Source organism: Caretta caretta, chromosome 8 (genome assembly GCF_965140235.1).
Source record: "Caretta caretta isolate rCarCar2 chromosome 8, rCarCar1.hap1, whole genome shotgun sequence".
In the NCBI taxonomy this organism is placed as follows: domain Eukaryota; kingdom Metazoa; phylum Chordata; order Testudines; family Cheloniidae; genus Caretta; species Caretta caretta.
Genome location: NC_134213.1, coordinates 101463171 through 101482514, shown reverse-complemented (window position 1 = coordinate 101482514; position 19344 = coordinate 101463171). Strand labels below are relative to the sequence as shown.

General features: G+C 47.7%; 1 protein-coding gene across 2 annotated transcripts in view; it reads right to left on the bottom strand.

Annotated features, from left to right (window-relative positions):
- Nucleotides 1-4763: 4763 nt before the first annotated feature.
- BEND5 (BEN domain containing 5) overlaps nt 4764-19344 on the bottom strand; it is a 1404194-nt gene continuing 1389613 nt past the window's right edge. For both annotated transcript variants that reach the window (XM_048861237.2, XM_075131860.1), the window contains one exon: nt 4764-8181. In XM_048861237.2, the coding sequence (XP_048717194.1) occupies nt 8061-8181 (121 nt within the window). In that variant the 3' untranslated portion in view covers nt 4764-8060. The remainder of the gene's footprint in view (nt 8182-19344) is intronic.

Sequence of the window (19344 nt, the reverse complement as noted above, 5' to 3'; positions counted from 1 at the left end):
TGCCCACAGGCTGGCAGGGAGTCTGTGAGAGCGCTGGCCACAGAACTCTTGGCCAGACGTGCTGGTCTTATTGACGTCAGTGGCAAAACTCTCACAGATGGCAGTGGGGGGGGGGGGGGAAGGACTTCTCCCCGATGCGTACGCCCACCTTTTTATAACCCTGGATTGTGACAAGCCTGTAAAGCTAGAGTTAGGCCGGGCTGCAGCTCCCCCTCCCGCAAGTTCTTCGTCAGGTGTTGCCTTTCGTAACTCGGGATCCCAGGTTTTCAGCGGCTTTGGGTGCGTGACGGGGATGGGCCTCAGCGACAGAAAAGGGGTTCCAGTTTTGCTTGCGTGGCGTCGAGTTCAGGAAAAGAACTCTCTCTAAGTGGTGCATGGGTCTTTCAAGACCAAGTCCCCATAAAGAGCGCAGCATCCCTCTGTTGAACTGCAGACCACACACAGCTGAGGCTCCAGTTTGTTGAACAACAGCCAAGGAGCATCCACGGATGTGGGCAAAGGCGGCTTGGTGCTATTTATGTAGCGCATTTCCCCTCAGAGAATCCCCCAAGTTACCTACGTGGGACCCACTTCACCATCCCAGGCGTGCAGCCGCCTTTGGGGTGGAACATGGCAGCTGTTCAGTACTGCACAGCAGCATTCCTCAGCTATTTTGGACAGGACGTGAAAACAAAACCATGTTCATGTGAAGCCATGAGGAAGGGTGTACTAGCTGGGTTGAAATTTGACCTCATACCCCTACTCTTGCCAAAAGAGTGCTGTGAGATCTTTAAAGCCCACGAGTAGTCAGCAGCTCGGTTTTACATCTCACCTGTACCGTGTGATTGTGCCGGGGCACGGTTTCAATTCTGACTCAGAGAAGAGCGCCACTTTCCTGTGCACAACCCTGGTCCCCCCCCCCGCCACACTGTGTCCCATCTAGTATTAACAAGCACACCCCTGCTTAGGCCTCAGGAGGTCACAGCCCAGTGTGCCTCAGCCCTGAGTATTCAATAGCTCTGCTTTCCAGAGACAAAGTCCGAGCGCTGCTAGAGAAATAGGATCTCTGTAAAGTGGTCAAAAAATTCAAATTTTGAAATTTTTTGATGAAAAAAAACCCCAAAACATTTTCAACCACCTCTAATTTTTACAGTCCTCCTCTTACCGTGCTGAAAAGAACTTAGGAGCCTCGCATTCTGAGTGTTCGTTTAACAAGGTGATTTAAACCCTTTTAGAGTCATTCTTTTAAAAATGTTACTACATATGTGCCAGCCTGCTAGAGACAGGCTTGGGTGAGCTATTAACAACAAGTAAATAAATGCATAAATCAGATTTTCCTATATCTGATACCTAGTTAAGATAACCCCCTGACTACCATAGTACTGCATTCCTGCAATGCAATTTACATGGGATGCCCTTGGAACATCACTTGGAAACTTCAGCAAGCGAAGAACATGACTCACAAACAGTGCTATGGGATCTTTAACGGCCAGGCAGGCCAAAAAGGGCATCAATTTTATGGCATCTCAGAAGACCCCCACATAATAAACCTCCAATACTCCATCTGATTTACCTTAGCAGGCTGGAGGATTGAGTTGCCCATGCTGGGATTAGAATTTCTGGTTCCAAGGGAGTCTAGGCATTCCATGCCTAAAGCTAAGCCAACCCAGTTTACACAGAGATCTTGCACCAGCCACAAGCCTGTGTGTCAGCTTCCCCATACATGCGATGAGTATAGGATATGCTTACCTCCTCCGGGGGTTATGAGACATTTGTCTGTATTTGAGATGCAGCCATCAGTGGCCCAAGTGTAGATGAGGAAAGCTGCCATTTGCACTAGTCGAATGGATCCCTACTCACCGGCTGCTGGCCACCAATTGCTGAATGTTAACTCCAAGCATAGACAAGGCCCTGACTAATACTCGCTAAGTGCTTGGAGATCCCTCCTGTTATTATGACCCTTACTTGTTATTTTGAAAGATACAACCGAGCTGCTCACAAGCATTGCCAACCATAGGAAGGCCCCACTATAAAGTGAAACTTGCCCTGCTCTGATTGAAAAGTCTTTGCCATCCTCTTCCATCCTTTAAGGTGCTGATGAAATTGGCTTCTCATCTCTCTCTCTCTATATATATGGAGGCAATGAGAAACCCCAGCATTTGTGAGATCTCTGGTGCCAGGTAAGGAAAACATCTTTTTCCTTTTAACTTGCTGCTGTATATATATTGTTTCCTTGCACTCTAATCTTTAGGTTATAGCAGTTCACAGGGTTTTTCAGCAGATTTGTTATTCAATTACTTCAGGGCTTTTCCATTTGTAATATTATGAAGCAATGATAGCCAGCAGACTTCACCTGTCTTTTAGAGATAGCCAGCCTGGTAATTTTAACTCTGCCCATTTTATCCACACCAGTAAATCTCATAACATGGTTATAGAGAGATTCCAATTTTTGTAGACGTTTCTCCTGGGAATTCCTGTACACAATATTGCCATAGTCTGTAATGGACATAACCTGTGATTTGATTAATGTTTCCCTAGTGAAGAAGTCAAAGCATTTCATGTTCCTATAACTGGTTTGCAGCTCTGCAGTAAAGGTCTTTGGTGCAGCAGAGAAAATAATTGCAAACGCAGCCCCAGTCAGAATATATAATCCCCTCACAACGAGGGTCCAATTCAATAGAGTTAGACTGTCTGCACAGGGGGTTGCAGCAGGATTTTCATGTCAGGAGAGCGGGATGCACAGAACACAAGGTAATTTCAGGGGTTTAATATTCATGAAGCAGCCTCTGTGTACAGGGAGCTAATTCGCCATTGCGCTTCCTAAGGGTGCAGTCTCCCAAGATTAGGGAGAAAACAGCACGCGAATGCAACTGATTCCACCTCCCCAAAAACAAAGAGCCTTGATTTGTGCCAGAATAAAAGGGTGATTCATTTTAAATAGTAATGCATTTTCCAAAATCTGGCACAATGCCCAGTATTGGGACCTGCCTTGGGGATTTTGAACCTCTAAAATAGCCCTGGTGGCACTTGACCCATCTGTCTTCTGCCATGCTGCCAGTCCCTGTGTTATCAAAGTGTTTTGTCGTATAGCTCAATAATGTACGTCCAAGTGCCTCTGAGACACAGAGCGTCTCCTCAAGAAGGGAAGTCACAGGAACGGTTCACAGCTGGCAACTGGGACAAGTATTCTTTTCAGAGATCACTTTTCTTCTGTTGTCCTGTCTCTGGGCCTGATCCAAAGCTCACTGGCATCTTTCCACTGGACATCAGTGGGCCTTGGCGCAAGCCCTACGTGCCCAGGTGGTGCTTATGTGGGACAGAGGGGGAGCCAGGGAGAGGGGAGCAGAAGAGCCGGGTGATTCCAGCTCCCACACTAGCGCTGTTCTCCCCTAAGGGCTGTGGAGGGTTGGGAGTCCTGGCCCCAGCTAGCAGAGGCAGCCTGCTGCGGTAGTGTATAGTGGATGCATCTGGAGGGTGGGCGAGCTCCCCTCACACACTGGGCTGCAATGTGCCTCTGTGGGCAATGCATCAACACCACTCCCAATGCAAGGCTGTGCCTTATATTCTAGGTTACCTTAACAGACAGGGCCAGCCAGCCATCTCTTGCTTTCCTCGCTTCTACATACCGACATACAGGTGTATTTTATATGCATGTCTCTTACCTCCGGCTTTCTCCTGAAGATCTTTGTTTCATAAGGAACACATTTGTTTCTAATACACACATGCAGCTCTCATTTCATTTAAACAAGGGCCCTATATGTCCATCCAGAGGCAAATAATAAATTTTAAAAATGGCCCTTGAGAGGAAATAAAAGCTCCTATTTCTTTGCAAAATAGTAATGTAATTACACCAGACCCTCGCTAGAACGTGCATCTATATAGCACGAATTCACATATAACACGGTCGCAGCCATGGCTACCAAACGTAATTACTTTCACTGCAATTCATTTTAACGTGGTCCCCGCATTAACGCGGTAGTGCGCATGGTTCCCAAATCCTGCGCTCTAGAGAGGGTCCGGTGGACTTAGTCCTCTCCTAAAATCCAGCTGCAGTATTTGTTTGACCTGTGGAACTCACTGCTGCAGGGTCTGCATGTCAGACAACTTGGTGATGTGTAGAGAAGTATTTCTAAATGCACTTTCCAGAGACCATTTGGCATCACATAAAAGGGAACGGAGTTGGTTTTCCTAGTCAAGTCAATGGGACTTGGGCCTGCTTAGACCTGTGCTGAATTTGGCTCCTAGCTCCACACATTTCTTTAATATACTAGTTCTGTCCTCTTGCTTTAAAAAAAGGAGCCTTTTCTCCTATCCACTGGTCTGAGCTTTGACCAATCAGAGGACAACCTTATTGCTAATATTAACTGCAGAACCATACCTTGCTGTGACCGAAAAATTATTATAAATATTTGGTATTGGTTATAAAATACAGCTGCCTGAAAGCACTTTCCTTTTCCGTCGCTGTACATAACCACCTCATCACACAGCTGTGTCATGTTGTCCTCCTTGGAGATCTTTGCGTGCTCCATACAGGCATCTGTCCCCTTAATTCACAGACCTTTAATAGACATCATTCTTTTAAAGAAAATCTTCACCCTTATGTATAGATAACTGTTTTCCCTTCAAAAGAAACTGACCATACAGGAGAAGATGAGCTAGGACGTATATGATCTACTTGGAGTGGGGGAATTCTCTTGCATGCATTTTGCATACATTGGTCCATCTGTCTCCATCCAACACACATACACCTGGACTATCAGAAAGAACTTCCACGAAGATGGCCCTGCAGAATTCCAGGAGAGATTTAATTTGATACAATATTTAGCACTTACATAGCATTTCACATTGTACAAACGTTAAGGACCTGCTTGTTCCACCCTTGCTCATGTTGTACCACACTCTAAATGGGACTGCTTGCAGAGTAAAATACTACTCAATGGGAGGATGGTCAAATCAGGCCCCAATTAATTATTATTATTATCCTCTGTTTACAGATGGGATCACAGAAAGGTGGAATCACTTGCCCAAGTTGGTAGCAGGGCCAGGGTTATTGCTTGGGCCATGATGGGTCCAAGATAGCATCATTATTTAATATTTCTTTTGTAGTGATGCCCAGATCCACAGGCAGGATTGAATCCCCATTGTAGTGTAGAAACGCACATGAAGTTGCAGAGGAGGTGATGATGGAGTACATTGGAGGAGGAGATGTTGCAGGGTTAGGCTGAGATGCAGGATTGAATGGAAGGAGACAGGTCAGGAGTGGAGAGGTTAATCTCCATGGCAATAAAGCCATTAGAACATAAGAACGGCCAGACTGGGTCAGACCAAAGGTCCATCTAGCCCAGTATCCTGTCTTCCGACAGTGGCCAATGACAGGTGCCCCAGAGGGAATGAACAGAACAGGTAATCATCAGTTGATCCATCCCCTGTCGCCCATTCCCAGCTTCTGGCAAACAGAGACTAAGGACACCATCCTTCCCCATCCTAGCTAATAGCCACTGATGGACCTATCCTCCATGAATTTATCAAGTTCTTTTTTGAACCTTGTTATAGTCTTGGCCATCACAACATCCTCTGGCAAAGAGTTCCACAGGTTGACTGTGCATTGTGTGAAGAAATAAATATCCATTTAAGTTAAAATAGTCTGAATACAGAAGCCAAATGATAGGAACCTTTGAGAACTGGTAGCAGGACAGTGACCATGCCTCTCTTAGCCACCCTTCACTGTCCAGCCAACCCTGAGGGTTGTGAGCACATCTGCAGGGAGGAAGAGAAGGAAAATGTAGAGACACACTCAGCTGTTGCATTTATCACTTTATTCATTCTTTCTAGAGTAGATTCTCCAAAGAATAGGAGACTTTGCCTGAAATCCTAGATACATGGAGCCATTCAGAAAGAATCACCAAGGAATTCTGCAAATGTTTTGTTTCAATCAATATGCAAAGGGAACATTTTTTTCCTCTGAGTAAACCAACTTTGCAAGTCTTCCACTAAAACCTTATAAAATCCAACTATAGTAATAAATTAACACTAGATTAATTCAAAGGACAAGTTATCCCCGCTCTGCGTGCCTTCTAATCCATATCTCCAAGAGGTCATTTTAATTATCATGCTGTCACCACTATTCATTACTCTGTGTATAGAGCCAGGAAAGCAGCACTGTGCCTTTTAGATGCATTGGTATTCATCATATTAAGGCATTTCACCCTCCTTAAAAATGCACACAGTTTAACCCTGTAACCTTGAAATGCTGACAATATTGAGTTTGTTTTTATCATTTTCCTTCCCGTGGGTCATCTTATTTCTTGTTCTCAGCTTGTTTCCTATTCTCCCATCTCTCCCCTTCCCAGAGATTAAAACAATCAGGCCGATGGATTTTATTTGACAACATCTGTGCATTTCCACTTTTGTCACTTTCTTGGGACTTCCTTCTTTTTCAGATCCAAACAAGGCCATATTCTGCCCTCATTTACACCCACCATGAGGCTGTGGGAGCGGGGGAGGATGACGAAAATGAGGCACAGGCTGTAGGTTTGGCTGTATATTCAAACGTTGCCGTGTAGCTATGTGTGAGGTTTACCCGAGCCACAGACCTGGAAGCCGTATCTTCTGCCCTGACTCTGCCTGCTCTGTGCTTCCTTGTCGGTGTAATGGGCCAGCCAAGCATTCTCCTCAGAGAGGGGAATCCTCATGCCACACAGAGCCATTTACACTCACCAGACAGGGGAATGTTGGGGATAGGATGAGGCTATTCAGAGGGCGGGGATGGCGTGCCTGGCACTTTGCCAGATGCCCAGCTGGTGCAGCAGTCCATGTGGGACAACTGCAGCCAGTGTAACAATCTTAGGCTGCTTTCAGTTTTGCCTAGGGCCTTTTCAGCCCCTTGGCCAGCCCAGGATCAGGGATCAGCAGCTGAGAATCTGGCCCTAAGATCCAGATCTAAACTTCTCCAGGGTTTGGGAATGGAGAGGTCGAGCCCATCACTAACATCTGGTTTCCTAATCCCATAGAACCTGCAGAAGGTGTGATTAGGTTTCAACTTGCTTTTCCTGAAAAGCTGAGGGACACTTCAGATCGGTCACATGAGGCCTGGGGAGGAGGCTGCCCGCTGGAGACGGCTTCTAGCACAAGTTTCAATGCGTGTAGATACTATGGGCCAGATTAGCTTGTGGAGGTGGGGGGAGAAGAGTCAGGGGGTCCCCCCTATGCTTTGCCCCTCACCTCCGTCATGAAGAAACCAAGAGGGGGGGCCAATCAATGCTGTCAACTGTGCGTACTGTACTGGGGGCAGGTCTGAGCGTATTCCTGGACACTACCTAGCAGTTGCTTGGGGAGCACAGGCTATGCCTCTTATATGGGTCTAGCCTGGGCTGCTGGTGAGTGTAATGCCTGGAACTGGCTTCTGCAGGCACAATAATGACACCAAATGGGCGCCACACATCCTCCCCCATCACGGCTCAGCTCATGCTCTGCGAGCGATAACCATCACACACGTGTGCATGCGTCTCTCTCAATTAACAGGGCTACAGGAGTCTCTCATGAAAAGATCTGACGGAAGAACCAAAATAGGTGCCAGGAAATGAAGGATGGCGCAAAGCAGGGTACAGAGGGGCATGCCTGCCTACCCCCATGGGCTATTTATATACACAATAGCCCACGGTAACTGGAATAGCATATGAGACTTGCATCAAGACTTCTGAATTTTACACTAAAGGGGTAAACATTGCACTGGGTGACAGGGGGCTTTGAACTGTTTGCTCAGTGAATCAACTACGCCTTTAAAGACAGAGAGGGGGAGAGGTTTGGGGGGTCCCCCCTGCTTTGTAACTAATGGATGTTCAGCTGCAGTTAATGATTTTTGTGAATCTATCTGTTCACATTTTCCAGAGCTGTGCCAAAAGATGTGGAACTGATTTACCATTGGTAAAAATTAAATCATGAGTAACATTTCTAGCTGATTTCTCCTCCCCCCCCCCAACTATTTGTTATTTTACTTATCTGGGGGGGGAAAGAAAGAGCAATTTCAACCCCCCCAGGTGCTGATCCAACTCCACTTCCACAGTGCCTGCTTCCCAATGTCCTTATGACGAGTGAGAGTGCTCCGTAGGATTCGTCTGGCTTCTCTTCTCCAGCTTGCGGCCTGGGTGGCTATTCCCTGGGCCTCGCAGGGTGGCACATTTAAAGGGGGGCATTTTTTCTTTCCTGAAGAAGGAAAAAAGAGAGGGAAGAAAACCATTGTGAAATAACACAGTCTTGCAGCAATGCATAAACCACACATTTGAGATGTTTTTAGGAAAATCCTTGTGCAGAATCTCAGAGCAATGAGTGTATTTGCAAGTGAGACTTCAACTGGCGGTCTAACTTGTTACAGACCAGTACAGAATTATTCCCTCCATGAGTCTCCAGTGTTTTCTCCAGTCAAGCTTTATATATTCCTGGTGATGGGGGTTCTACCTCTTCCCTTTGGAGATCACTCCACTGTCTAGTAATCTCACAGCCATTTTTCCTGGTGTTCAGCTAAAACTTCTCTTTGCTTTATTCCACTCAATGACCCCCTTGCACCACTGTGAGTATTTCTCCAACGTGTACGTAACCTACCAGTGAACGTGTGTTACAGGTCCCTCCTCTATGCCGATCCATAGAGGACATGAGTTTTTATAACAGCTGGTTCCAGAGCTTCCTTCTTCAACTCAAGTCACAGCTGCTCATGCTTTTAGCTCTGGAGGTCCCCATTTCAGTCCCCGAGATGGCGGCCATCACACTTATGTCCTTTCCCCCCACTCCTGGCAGACACGCACGGGTCCTCTGAGGGCCTGTCTACACAGCGCCACAGTCCAGACTAGGGGTGTGTGAATTGCAGGGTACTCTAGCCGTCCTGTGTAGACCCTGCTGGCGCGACCAGAAAGTTGCCTCGTTCTCGTGGACATAGTCACATTCAGCCAGGACTATGTTGACATGAAGCTTCTCGTTCATGCCAGCAGGGTCTACACAGGGCAGTTTGAGCACCGCACGTAAGAGCACTTTTCACTCCGCCATAATCTGGACGGCGGCACCGTGTAGACAAGCCCCGAGTCAACCTATTTGTAGTGAATACTGTTCAAATGGTGTCCGAAGTCAGCCCCTCCAGCCTCAGTGACATTTGATGCTCTTCTCCGAATTCTTTCCAACCTCTCTAACATTGAGCTTGCTAATGCAAAATTCATCTGAGGGTGAAAAACAGCCAGAATTTCCATGGGCTTCTTTGCCAATATTGCGATAGGAATTGAGAGTGCTTCAGCTCTTGGGCTGAATCCTGTCACCACGATGGGCCCTATCTCTTTCCACCGGCTGCTCAGCACTGGGCGAACTCTGCTGCCAGTGAGGGAGTTGCACCAACGACTTCAATGGGAGCAGAGTTAGACCAACTCAGAGCCCCTGCGACTTCCGACCCTACACATCCAGGCACTACTTAGATTATTAAGACTCAAAGCCTTGGAAATGTCTCATTTTCTTTTCATCGCTTTTGCTACTTGTTTACTTTTCTGCCCTTCACCCTCAGCTTCTTCAATGAAACAGACCCGGGAAGGGTAACTTTTGTTTCTAGTCTGTTTCACTTCCTGCTTCTCACGCACAAGCAGAGTGCTGTCCTTGTTGTGCCCAGCACCTCAGTGAAGTGTTTGCTACTCTTATTTTTAAATAAACCTCTCTCAGCTTCATTCTTTAAAACTCCTGAAACATTTAACTCCTGTTACATTGTAATGCCCCTCTCTTTTTTAACAAAATCTAGTGCTGGGCCTGACTAAATCCATATCCTCCATCTCTGATTCTGATGCCACTCATACAGCTCCTGGCAGTTGTTGGCCTGCAGTGCAGAATTGTGCCTGAAAAGCTGCAAAGTGTTACATGATTTAGGCTGAGTTCTGCCTCTCCAGATGCTGTGTCTGGGAAGAAGCTGCAAAGCACAAGCAGTGGTACCCTAAGCATAGAATCATAGATTCCTAGAATCATAGAATATCAGGGTTGGAAGGGACCTCAGGAGGTCATCTAGTCCAACCCCCTGCTCAAAGCAGGACCGATCCCCAACTAAATCATCTTTTCATTGAAAGGCTGAAACGTCTCTCGGGCGCTGGAGGAGCGCAGTGCAAAGAGGCATTTGTACTTGTCCCTCCCTGCCCACACACGCCCTCTCTGGGGCGATTAGTGCTGACAGCAGTAGCACGAGCCAGCACCCCATCCACTGAGCTCTGCAAGCTTGCGAGTGAATTATGGCTGCCCCCTGTGCAAGGTGCATTCAGCGGGAGAGAAAGGCTTCCCTGTACGTGCACCCCATACAGCACACCCGCACTGGGGTGGCCATAATGTCTCCCTCTGCCTGGTTCACAAATAATATCCTTCTATTTCATCTCTTCCTCATCTTGTCATGGCACGTAATTATCTCTCTCTAGCCAACCTGGCCATTGTGCAGCTATAAAAACAGATACGACTTTTGATTTCTTCTCCATTATAAACTGAGCTATCAGTTTCCAGCCTGACTAGAGAAAACAAAACATGCCATCAACCTGCTTCACAATGACTGATAGGCTTAGATCTACCCTGAGGGCTGCCCTCACTGACTCAGCTGCCTTATTCTACACAGTCTGTATTTCTTGATTCTCTCCCTGATGAAGTATTCCATTTAGCTGTCATGCTGCCAGTGCTGTTTGTTCATCCAGTGCTGCTCTGAGAAGATACAAACAGAGATGGCTCCAGACTCCTGGTCTAATATTTAAGCGATCAGCAACATCCTGCCTATCCTCCGAGCATTGCCTCGAGTAGTATTATTACCTATATGGACCACCACAGTGCCTAGAGGCCCAACCAAGATCACGGTCCCGTTGCGAGAGGTGCTGTACAAACAAGTAATGAGAGACAGTACCTGCCCCAATGAGGTTTACAACTGAAATAAACAAAGGGGGGGGGGGAGTGAAGTGATTTGTCCAAGGTCACACAGCAGCTCCGGAGCAGAGCTGGGAATAGCAGCTAGGTTTCCTGATTTCTAATCCTAGGCACTGAACCTCCACTCCTTGATGTCACATTGATAATATGGAGGGATCTGCTTTCACCCGGGAGCTGTAACTGCAGTTAAATATTGGTTAGTCGCTTTGTTTTAATCGGTAGAAAGATTTGTCAAAATAGATGTGAAAATAATCAATGTTTACACGGTACTTCCTTTTGCTAAATTGCCGTCCTAAGGCACAATGAGGTTTTGAAAAGGGGACTGTTTACATTTAAATAAAGCAATTGGTTTGGCGTGGAAATGGGGGACTCATGAAATCTAATGTGCCTGGAGACTGAATGGAGAACGGGCTTTTTATGTTTAATTTGATTAAATCTTAATGTTTCTGGGCTCAGTGCTGGAAACGAAACCCAACAGCAGCTTAAGCACAAACATGAAACTGACCAGAAACAAAGGGCCTGATTCTTCACAGCATCACTCCCTCTTTACGCCAGTACAAATCCTTTGATTTCTATGCGGTTACTCTGGCGTCACACTAGACTAGCACGGTCCAGAACCATCCCCAGAAAGTGAAACTGGCTAGTCTCATTACTCCTGGTCCACTGAGTAAAGTGAAGAAGTACAACAACATGATCAGGGTCAAGAAGATAAAATAGATCTTTAAAACTCACTCATTTTTAATAATCTAGGGTGTTATTTGTAACACAGATAAGGGAACCAGTGCTTAACCTTTCAGCCGCAGCAACAGATCATACTGTGTGATTTTTAGATGTAGTCTAAGTACCTGTGATCTATAGCTTCTGCTGGTTCATGAATACCACGTGCACTGTTCACTTCAGGTCCATACAACAAGGTGATTTTGGAAATACAATAAACTGACAGCAGCCAGTGATCTAACTGGGGCTTTTAATAGGTGCCCATGGAGCACATGATCGTTAATGTTACAGTAATGGCAAACTGTTCTGCAAACTTCACTCTCCCGGGCACTTGGCATGCCAGTTACAAGGTCATATTTAGGTCAAAACTTGCAGTCACCTCTCCAGCAATCTAAACAGTCAGCTTTATGGCTGAAATTTGCCACACTTGATTGCTGCCTAAAAAAAAAAAATACATTTTTGAGGTAAGGAAGTGTGGAAAACAAACTTTTCCTGGGGTATAAAAATTGGAACCACTCTAATTTCAACAGGAAAAATAGTTCAGGTCTGCAACTTGACATTGGCATAGTCCACACTGTGTCCTAGTGCCTTCTTTTTCCCCGCAGGGAAGGGATGACCTGGCTCGTGTTTTTGCAGAGCTCGTCTCTTCTCTCCCCACTCCTCCTGCTCCCCTGTGGCTGGAAGCAGCTTGTCCCTTCCTGCCTGCACAGTGTCGAAAGGCAGCTAACACCTCCAGGCTGCTGGTGGCCACCGAGATAACCCAGCCACCTCCTGTCCCCCAGCTACAGTGCAGGCAGAAAGGGGTTAAGCCCTAAGGATGCATTGGGCACCAGGGCCTAGGGAACCTGACTGCAGGGGCTTCAGCGAACCCGGCCCAGGAGGTGGCTCAGCAGGGGAGGTGCCTAGGGGACGGAGCAGCCCTGTGCTCCCTGGGGGCAAGACCCAGGGCAGGGGGTGGGGAAGGCAGGTGAAGAGGGTGCTAAGCCCCTGCCCAGGGGGCTGCTGTGAAGCCTGCAGGCTTGGGGCAGAAACAGGCTGGAAATTGCTTCTCCCCTTGCCACTCCAGAGTTTAGCTGAGGGGCAGAGAGAGGTTTCCCCATTGCCAGCGTTGTTCGGCTCCTCCTGGCCAGCGCCCCAGGCCGGAGCGTCTTGAGCTTTCCCGGGGCACTGGCCCAGCCAGAGGCAGGGGGGGAAGGAAGGAGCCTCCTGTCCAGGCTGCTTGGGAGCTGAGCGCTCCGACCCGGGGCTGGTTCTCTGCACAGCGCTGGGAACGGGACACACCCCGCTGGGGGGATATGGAGGAGCAGCAGGGCTGGGTGGGGGGGAAGGGGCAAAGCAGGGAGAGGACATTGAGGGGAGGAGCATGCGAATGGCCGATGGGTGGGCAGCAGAGGTGACATGTAACCGGCCAGTGCCTAGCCCCTGCCCGCACGCACCAGCCACCGCTGCTCACAGCCATTGCTGGCCGGAAACGGGACGGGGCCCCGCTGGCCGAGAGCCGGCACACAGTGGGGGCTCAGCTGGCGGACCAGCAGGGGGAGGGGCTGGCCCGGTGCACTGCAGCTCTGCCCCACCACCAGCCTTGCACACACACACCCCCCCCATCGTTGGCCGCTGGACCCCCCGCACTCACCGCTGGTGGGCGGGTGGCTAGCGAGCAGGGATATGGCCAGCAGCAGGACCCACCAGTGCTGATGTGGGGGAGACAGAAAAAAACAGGACAATTTGCCTGTTTTTAAGAAAAAGTTGGGACACCTGCAGGAAGGCTTAAATACGTGACTGCCCCTCTAAAAACGGGACATGTGGTCACCCTACCCTACACCCTATAGGCCCCTGGAATGGCAGGGAATAGATTAAGGGAGATATGCTCAGATGATCCCGGCAAGTGACCTGCACCACACGTTGTAGAGGAAGGCAAAAAAACTCCCCATGTCACTGCCAATATGACTTGGGGGAAAAATTGGCACGCGAGCCGATTTTTAATGGCATGCTGCTGCCTGCCAGGTCCCGGCCACCGGCCCCGCTCAGCCCGCTGCCGAACCCAGGCCGGGAACCAGGCAGGCAGCAGCATGCCATTAAAAATCCTGCCCACCCTGGCCCGCTCTTCTCCGCCCCCCCCGACCCCGCAGGGGCAGGGTGAAGAAGCTTGGTCCTGCCCAGCTGCTGCTGCAGGGCAGGCAAGTTCCCCTCCCTCGCCTCTTCCCCCAGCGTGCTGGGTTCCTGCCGCTTCTCCGCTCCCTCCCTGCCACCGATCAGCAGATGGCCCTTGCGCGGGAGGGGGAGAAGCAGCCGCAGTGCTCGCTGCTCCGGGGAGGAGGCGGAGAAGAAGGGGGACGGGGCAAGGGAGGTGGAATCAGGGCATATCCCCTCCAGCCCCCTGCCCTGAGCCGCTCTGGGCAGGGGGCTGGGAGCAACCCCAGGACCCTAGCCCACACCCCCAGCCCTCTGCCCTGACCCCTGCACCCCCCCTCACACACACCCCAGTCCCCTGCCCTGACCCCTGCACCCTCCTCACACACACCCAGCCCCCCACACCCCATGCCCTGACTCTTACACCCCCCCCACATTCCCACCCCCACCCTGAGCATCAAACGGGAGCTCCTGCGCCTCCCCCCCACATTCCCACCTGCACCCCTTGCACCAAATGGGAGCTTCCCAGGTAAACTCTCCACACCCAAACCTCCTGCCCCAATCCTGAGTCCCCTCCCTCATTCTAGCTCCTGGCCAGACCCTGCACCCCACCCCCAGCCTGCTCCTTCACCCCCAGCCCTGTGCTCAGTGCACTCCCACCCTCAGCTCAGTGCAGAGAGAGAGGACGAGAATGGGCTAGAACCAGGGAGAAGGTAGGTACCCACTCTATGTGGGCAGGGCCGGGACCCCAGACCGGCAGCGGGCTGAGCGGGGCCGGCAGCCGGGACCCTGGCTGGCAGGAGCTGGCGGATGGAATCCCTGAGCGGCAGCAGGCTGAGCCGCTCAACCCACTGCTGGTCTGGGGTCCCGGCCGCTGGCCCCGCTCAGCCCACTGCCAGTCTGGGGTTCTGGCTGCCGGCCCCTTGCCAGGCGGGGTCCCGGCCACAGGCCCCGCTCAGCCCACTGCTGGCCTGGGGGAACGGAACCCCAGTCCAGCAGCGGGCTGAGCGGGCCGGCGACGTAAGATCAACATTTTAATTTAATTTTAAATGAAGCTTCTTAAACATTTTGAAAACCTTGTTTACTTTACATACGACAATAGTTTAGTTATATAATCTATCGACTTTTAGAGAGAGAGAGAGACCTTCTAAAAAACGTTAAAATGTATTACCGGCATGTGAAACCTTAAATTAAAGTGAATAAATGAAGACTCGGCACACCACTTCTGAAAGGTTGCCGACCCCTGAGTTAGATCCTGAGCATGTGAACAAGAACCAGCCAGCCAAGCTCCTGAAAGAGAGTATGCTCAGTGTTACCTCAGAGCATTGTCCCACCTTGCCCAGCTGTGGCCATCTTTGATGTTTCAGAGGAAGGAGAAAAATCCCACTAGAATACGCTGGGGGCAGGAGCAGAAATCCCTTCCTGATCCCTGCATGGGACTGGCGAAAGCCCTGAAGCATGAGATTTTAGGAACATGAGAAATGTGGATGGGACCCCACACCCATCACAAGCAATCCCATCATACAGTCCCACTCCTACATTTGTCCAGCTCTCTCTCAAACCCAATTAAGTTATTTGCCCCTACAAAACCAATTTGGAGGATGTTCCAGAACCTCATCCCTCAAATGGTTAGAAACCTTCTTCTGAGTTCCAGCCTGAATTTGCTCATGGCCAGTTTACACCCACTTCTTCTTGTGCCAAAACTGTCCTTCAGCTTAAATTGTTCTTCATCCTCCCTGGTGTTTATCACCCTGATGTATTTAATCAGATCCTCTCTCAGCTTTCATTTCACTGGTCAAAACAAGCCAAGCTCTTCAATTTCCTCTGAGAAGATAGGGCCTCCATTTCCCTGATCATCCTAGTAGCTCTTCTCTGCACCTGTACCAGCTTGAATTCATCTTTCTTGAACATGGCTGACCAGAATGGTATATAGTATTCCAAATGAGATCTTACAGGTGCCTTGTACAATGGCGTTAGTACTGCCCTATCACTACAGGAAATGCCTCACCAGGTACATCGAGGATCTCATGGTTTTTTTGCAGCTGCATCAGATTAGTGGCTCATAGTCACCCTGTGATCGACCCACACACCCAGGTCTCTCTCTTGCTTTCAAGCGATGAGCTCCCAGCTTATAACATAAGTTCTTCTTATTAGACTCTAAGTGTATCACCTTGCACTTTGTACTATTGAATTTCACCCCACTTCTATTACTCCAATCTTCAAGGTCATCCAGATCTTCCTATAAAATATTCCAATTTTCCTTTGTATTGATAATTATTACCACACATCTACTTTGTTTATCTAGGTTTGTCCACAGACTAAGCACTCGGCTGATAAGGGGTAGATTTTAACTAGTGGCTCTGCAGCCTGCAAATGAAAGGGGAACCAATTTAATTGGATCTTATGTTGAAATTGCAAGAAATAGAGGGTTATACATGTCCACATGCCAGGGATCAAAATAGGATCACTGGAATTGAAAATGGTTACAAAACAATGGACTCTTCCTACACTGCTGTAGCTGATGATCTAATTTTTACAATGTTTCCTAGGTATACAAGATGTGCATTTTCCAAACAAACAATTTATGCCTGATTATTTCAAATGCTTCACTCTCAGAGAGGCACAAGTAACTGGCCCCATGTCTGACACTGCAAAAGGATTTTCTGTATTTTCTGGGAACGCCTGACAGGTTTGAAAGACAAAACCAGAAATCAAATGGCACAGCAGATAATGCAAGCGGAGACGCTGGCAGTTAAATAACATACATGTTGCAAGACTAGGCCAATTATAAACAATGAAAACAAATTTACCATGTTATATGAATGGTGAGAAATCCTTAGGCATTAGCTGACAAGGTATTGATCTTCTGGTGGATACAACTGCATATTTTAAGGACAAAAATCACAAATTCAACCCCCATCCCTGTGTGCACGCATGTGTGTGTACCATTTGCACCAGCTCATGCCGTCATGGATGAGGGGTCGTGTGTCACAGTCTTGCCAGGAGGGCTTGACATACTCACTGGGACAGAGCAATGCAAACACAATCTGCTGCACTTGGAGAAGGCTCCCAGTTACTGCTGTGAGAAGCACCACCTTTCACCTTCACCTTATACCATGTGAAAAAGTGATTATTCGGGTCACTGGCTGTTACAAAAACCCCGGGGGGTGGGGAGAAATCACTTCAGGTTGATCCAAAATGATTATTTTTAAAAAATTCTGGCCAATCAAAAAGTCGAAACCAATGTTTCAGATCCATTGAACCATTCTGTTTGGATTTCAAGCTTTTCTTTTAACACCTTTTATATAACATTGAAGGGAATTTCAAAACAACATCTTGAATCCTAACATTTCATTTTGAAAATGGTGAAACAAAAGGTTATGATTTTATCTAATTTATTTTAACTGAAACTCTTTGGCGAAATCAACATGATCTTGAGAAATATTTCAGTTTACCCAAATCCACCTTTTTCACCCAAAGTTTTGGTTGCAAACTTTCGCCCAGCTCTACTTGCAAGTGCTTCTCCCTTGGTCGCAAGCATGACCGCTGCTACATGGGTGGTGTCCCTCTGTCTCCCCCCATCCCATAGTGGCAAAATATTATGTGTCAGAGCATATATATTATAGAACTAAAGTCTGGACTTGACTGTCACGTTGACTACATTCCCATGTCCACAACTACAACCCAGTGTAGGAGACCCAGACTTTGGGCCACCAGCATAGTAACTGCTTCTGGGACTGAGGAGTTGTGGGGGTTCGGGGGGAGGCAGGGAAGGGCTGGAGCTTTGACTCCAGGCTCCCACTTGCTAGGCAGTAGCTGAACCATCAGGGAGGAAGGGATAGTAACTTACCAATGGATGGTCCATGGCAGGAGTACATTACTCCCCACTTTGTTTCCTGGAGATAGTATGTTCCCCTGGCCTGCTCCTGGAGTGCAGTGGTTTATACACCATCATTTGCTCAGGGGAGTGCCTCAAGGCATGATCTAACCCTGCACATTTTCTGTGGTTTGGGACTGTGTTTAGTGTGTGCTTGAACTCCAGGGCTGCATTGTTCCAGCTGGGATTGTGATTTTTCAGCCCTTGACAGGGTAATTGTTATAATGTGGTATTTTGGAGAACCCCTACGCTGGAGGCTAGCCAAGCAATGCAAATCTCCCAGAACTCCGTAAATGGATCCTTTTCATTGAACCCATGCAAATGTGTCACCGTTTAAAACCTGAAAGGTTTTCTTTAATGACAGCTACAAGTATCAGGAACTGCATAATACGTGCAGATGCATGTAGGAGTAAACTGACAGATTATAATTATCAGTAGAGAAGGGGGAAAAACAAAAATTAATTCGAGGCAAAACATATAATTTGCCTTTAAACTGTAAGAGCGCTTCCATTTCTAATGCAATTTGCTGCCCTGGAAATCAGATTAAAGTCGTTTGAATTCCCAGCAATTTTTTAAAAATACATTGACCTACTTGGGAAAGATTTTTAGAAACTGATGTAGCCTGGTGCTGTCTGAACACAAAAGAAGCAGGTAAACAATCCTGTCATGAGGCACAATTTCTGTGTTAGCTTGTGATGTATCCCAAGGCATCACCCATGGGTGGCTACAATCTGACATGCCCGGAGAAGTATAGAATATTATATATATTATATTAGAGGACAGAACACTAACCCAGGAATCTATCCTTGCAACAAAGCCCGTTGTCAACTCTGTCCACATATCTATTCAGGGGGACACCATCATAGGACCGAATCACATCAGCCACACCATCAGAGGCTCGTTCACCTGCACATCTACCAAAGTGATATAGGCCATCATGTGCCAGCAATGCCCCTCTGCCATGTACATTGGCCAAACTGGACAGTCTCTACATAAAAGAATAAATGGACACAAATCAGACGTCAAGAATTATAACATTCAAAACCAGTCGGAGAACACTTCAATCTGTGTGGTCACTCGATCACAGACCTAAAAGTTGCAATATTACAACAAAAAAACTTCAAAACCAGACTCCAACGAGAGACTGATGAATTGGAATTAATTTGCAAACTGGACACCATTAAATTAGGCTTGAATAAAGACTGGGAATGGATGGGTCATTACACAAAGTAAAAATATTTCCCCATGCTTATTCCCCCCCCCCCACCGTTACTCACACCTTCTTGTCAATTATTGGAAATGGGCCATCCTAATTATCACTACAAAAGGTCTTTTTCTCCTGCTGATAATAGCTCAACTTAACTGATTACTCTTGTTATAGTGTGTATGGGCAACACCCATTTTTTCATGTTCTCTGTGTATATATATATCTTCTTACTGTATTTTCCACTGCATGCATCTGATGAAGTGGGTTTTAGCCCACATAGTCTCTAAGGTGCCACAAGTACTCCTTGTTCTTTTTACAGAATATTTGTAATTCATGCTGGTGACACCTGTTGGTAGGAAACGGGAACTGCACCAACCACATCATTCCCATGTCCTCATAATAAAATTCACAAGAAGAAGTTTACTATTCTCCTCTTCTGGGAGGGATCCTGATTTGTTAATGGGAAATGTTGAGGACAGGTTTGTTTTCTCTTATTCAGTTTGTTTCCTCCTTATATTAT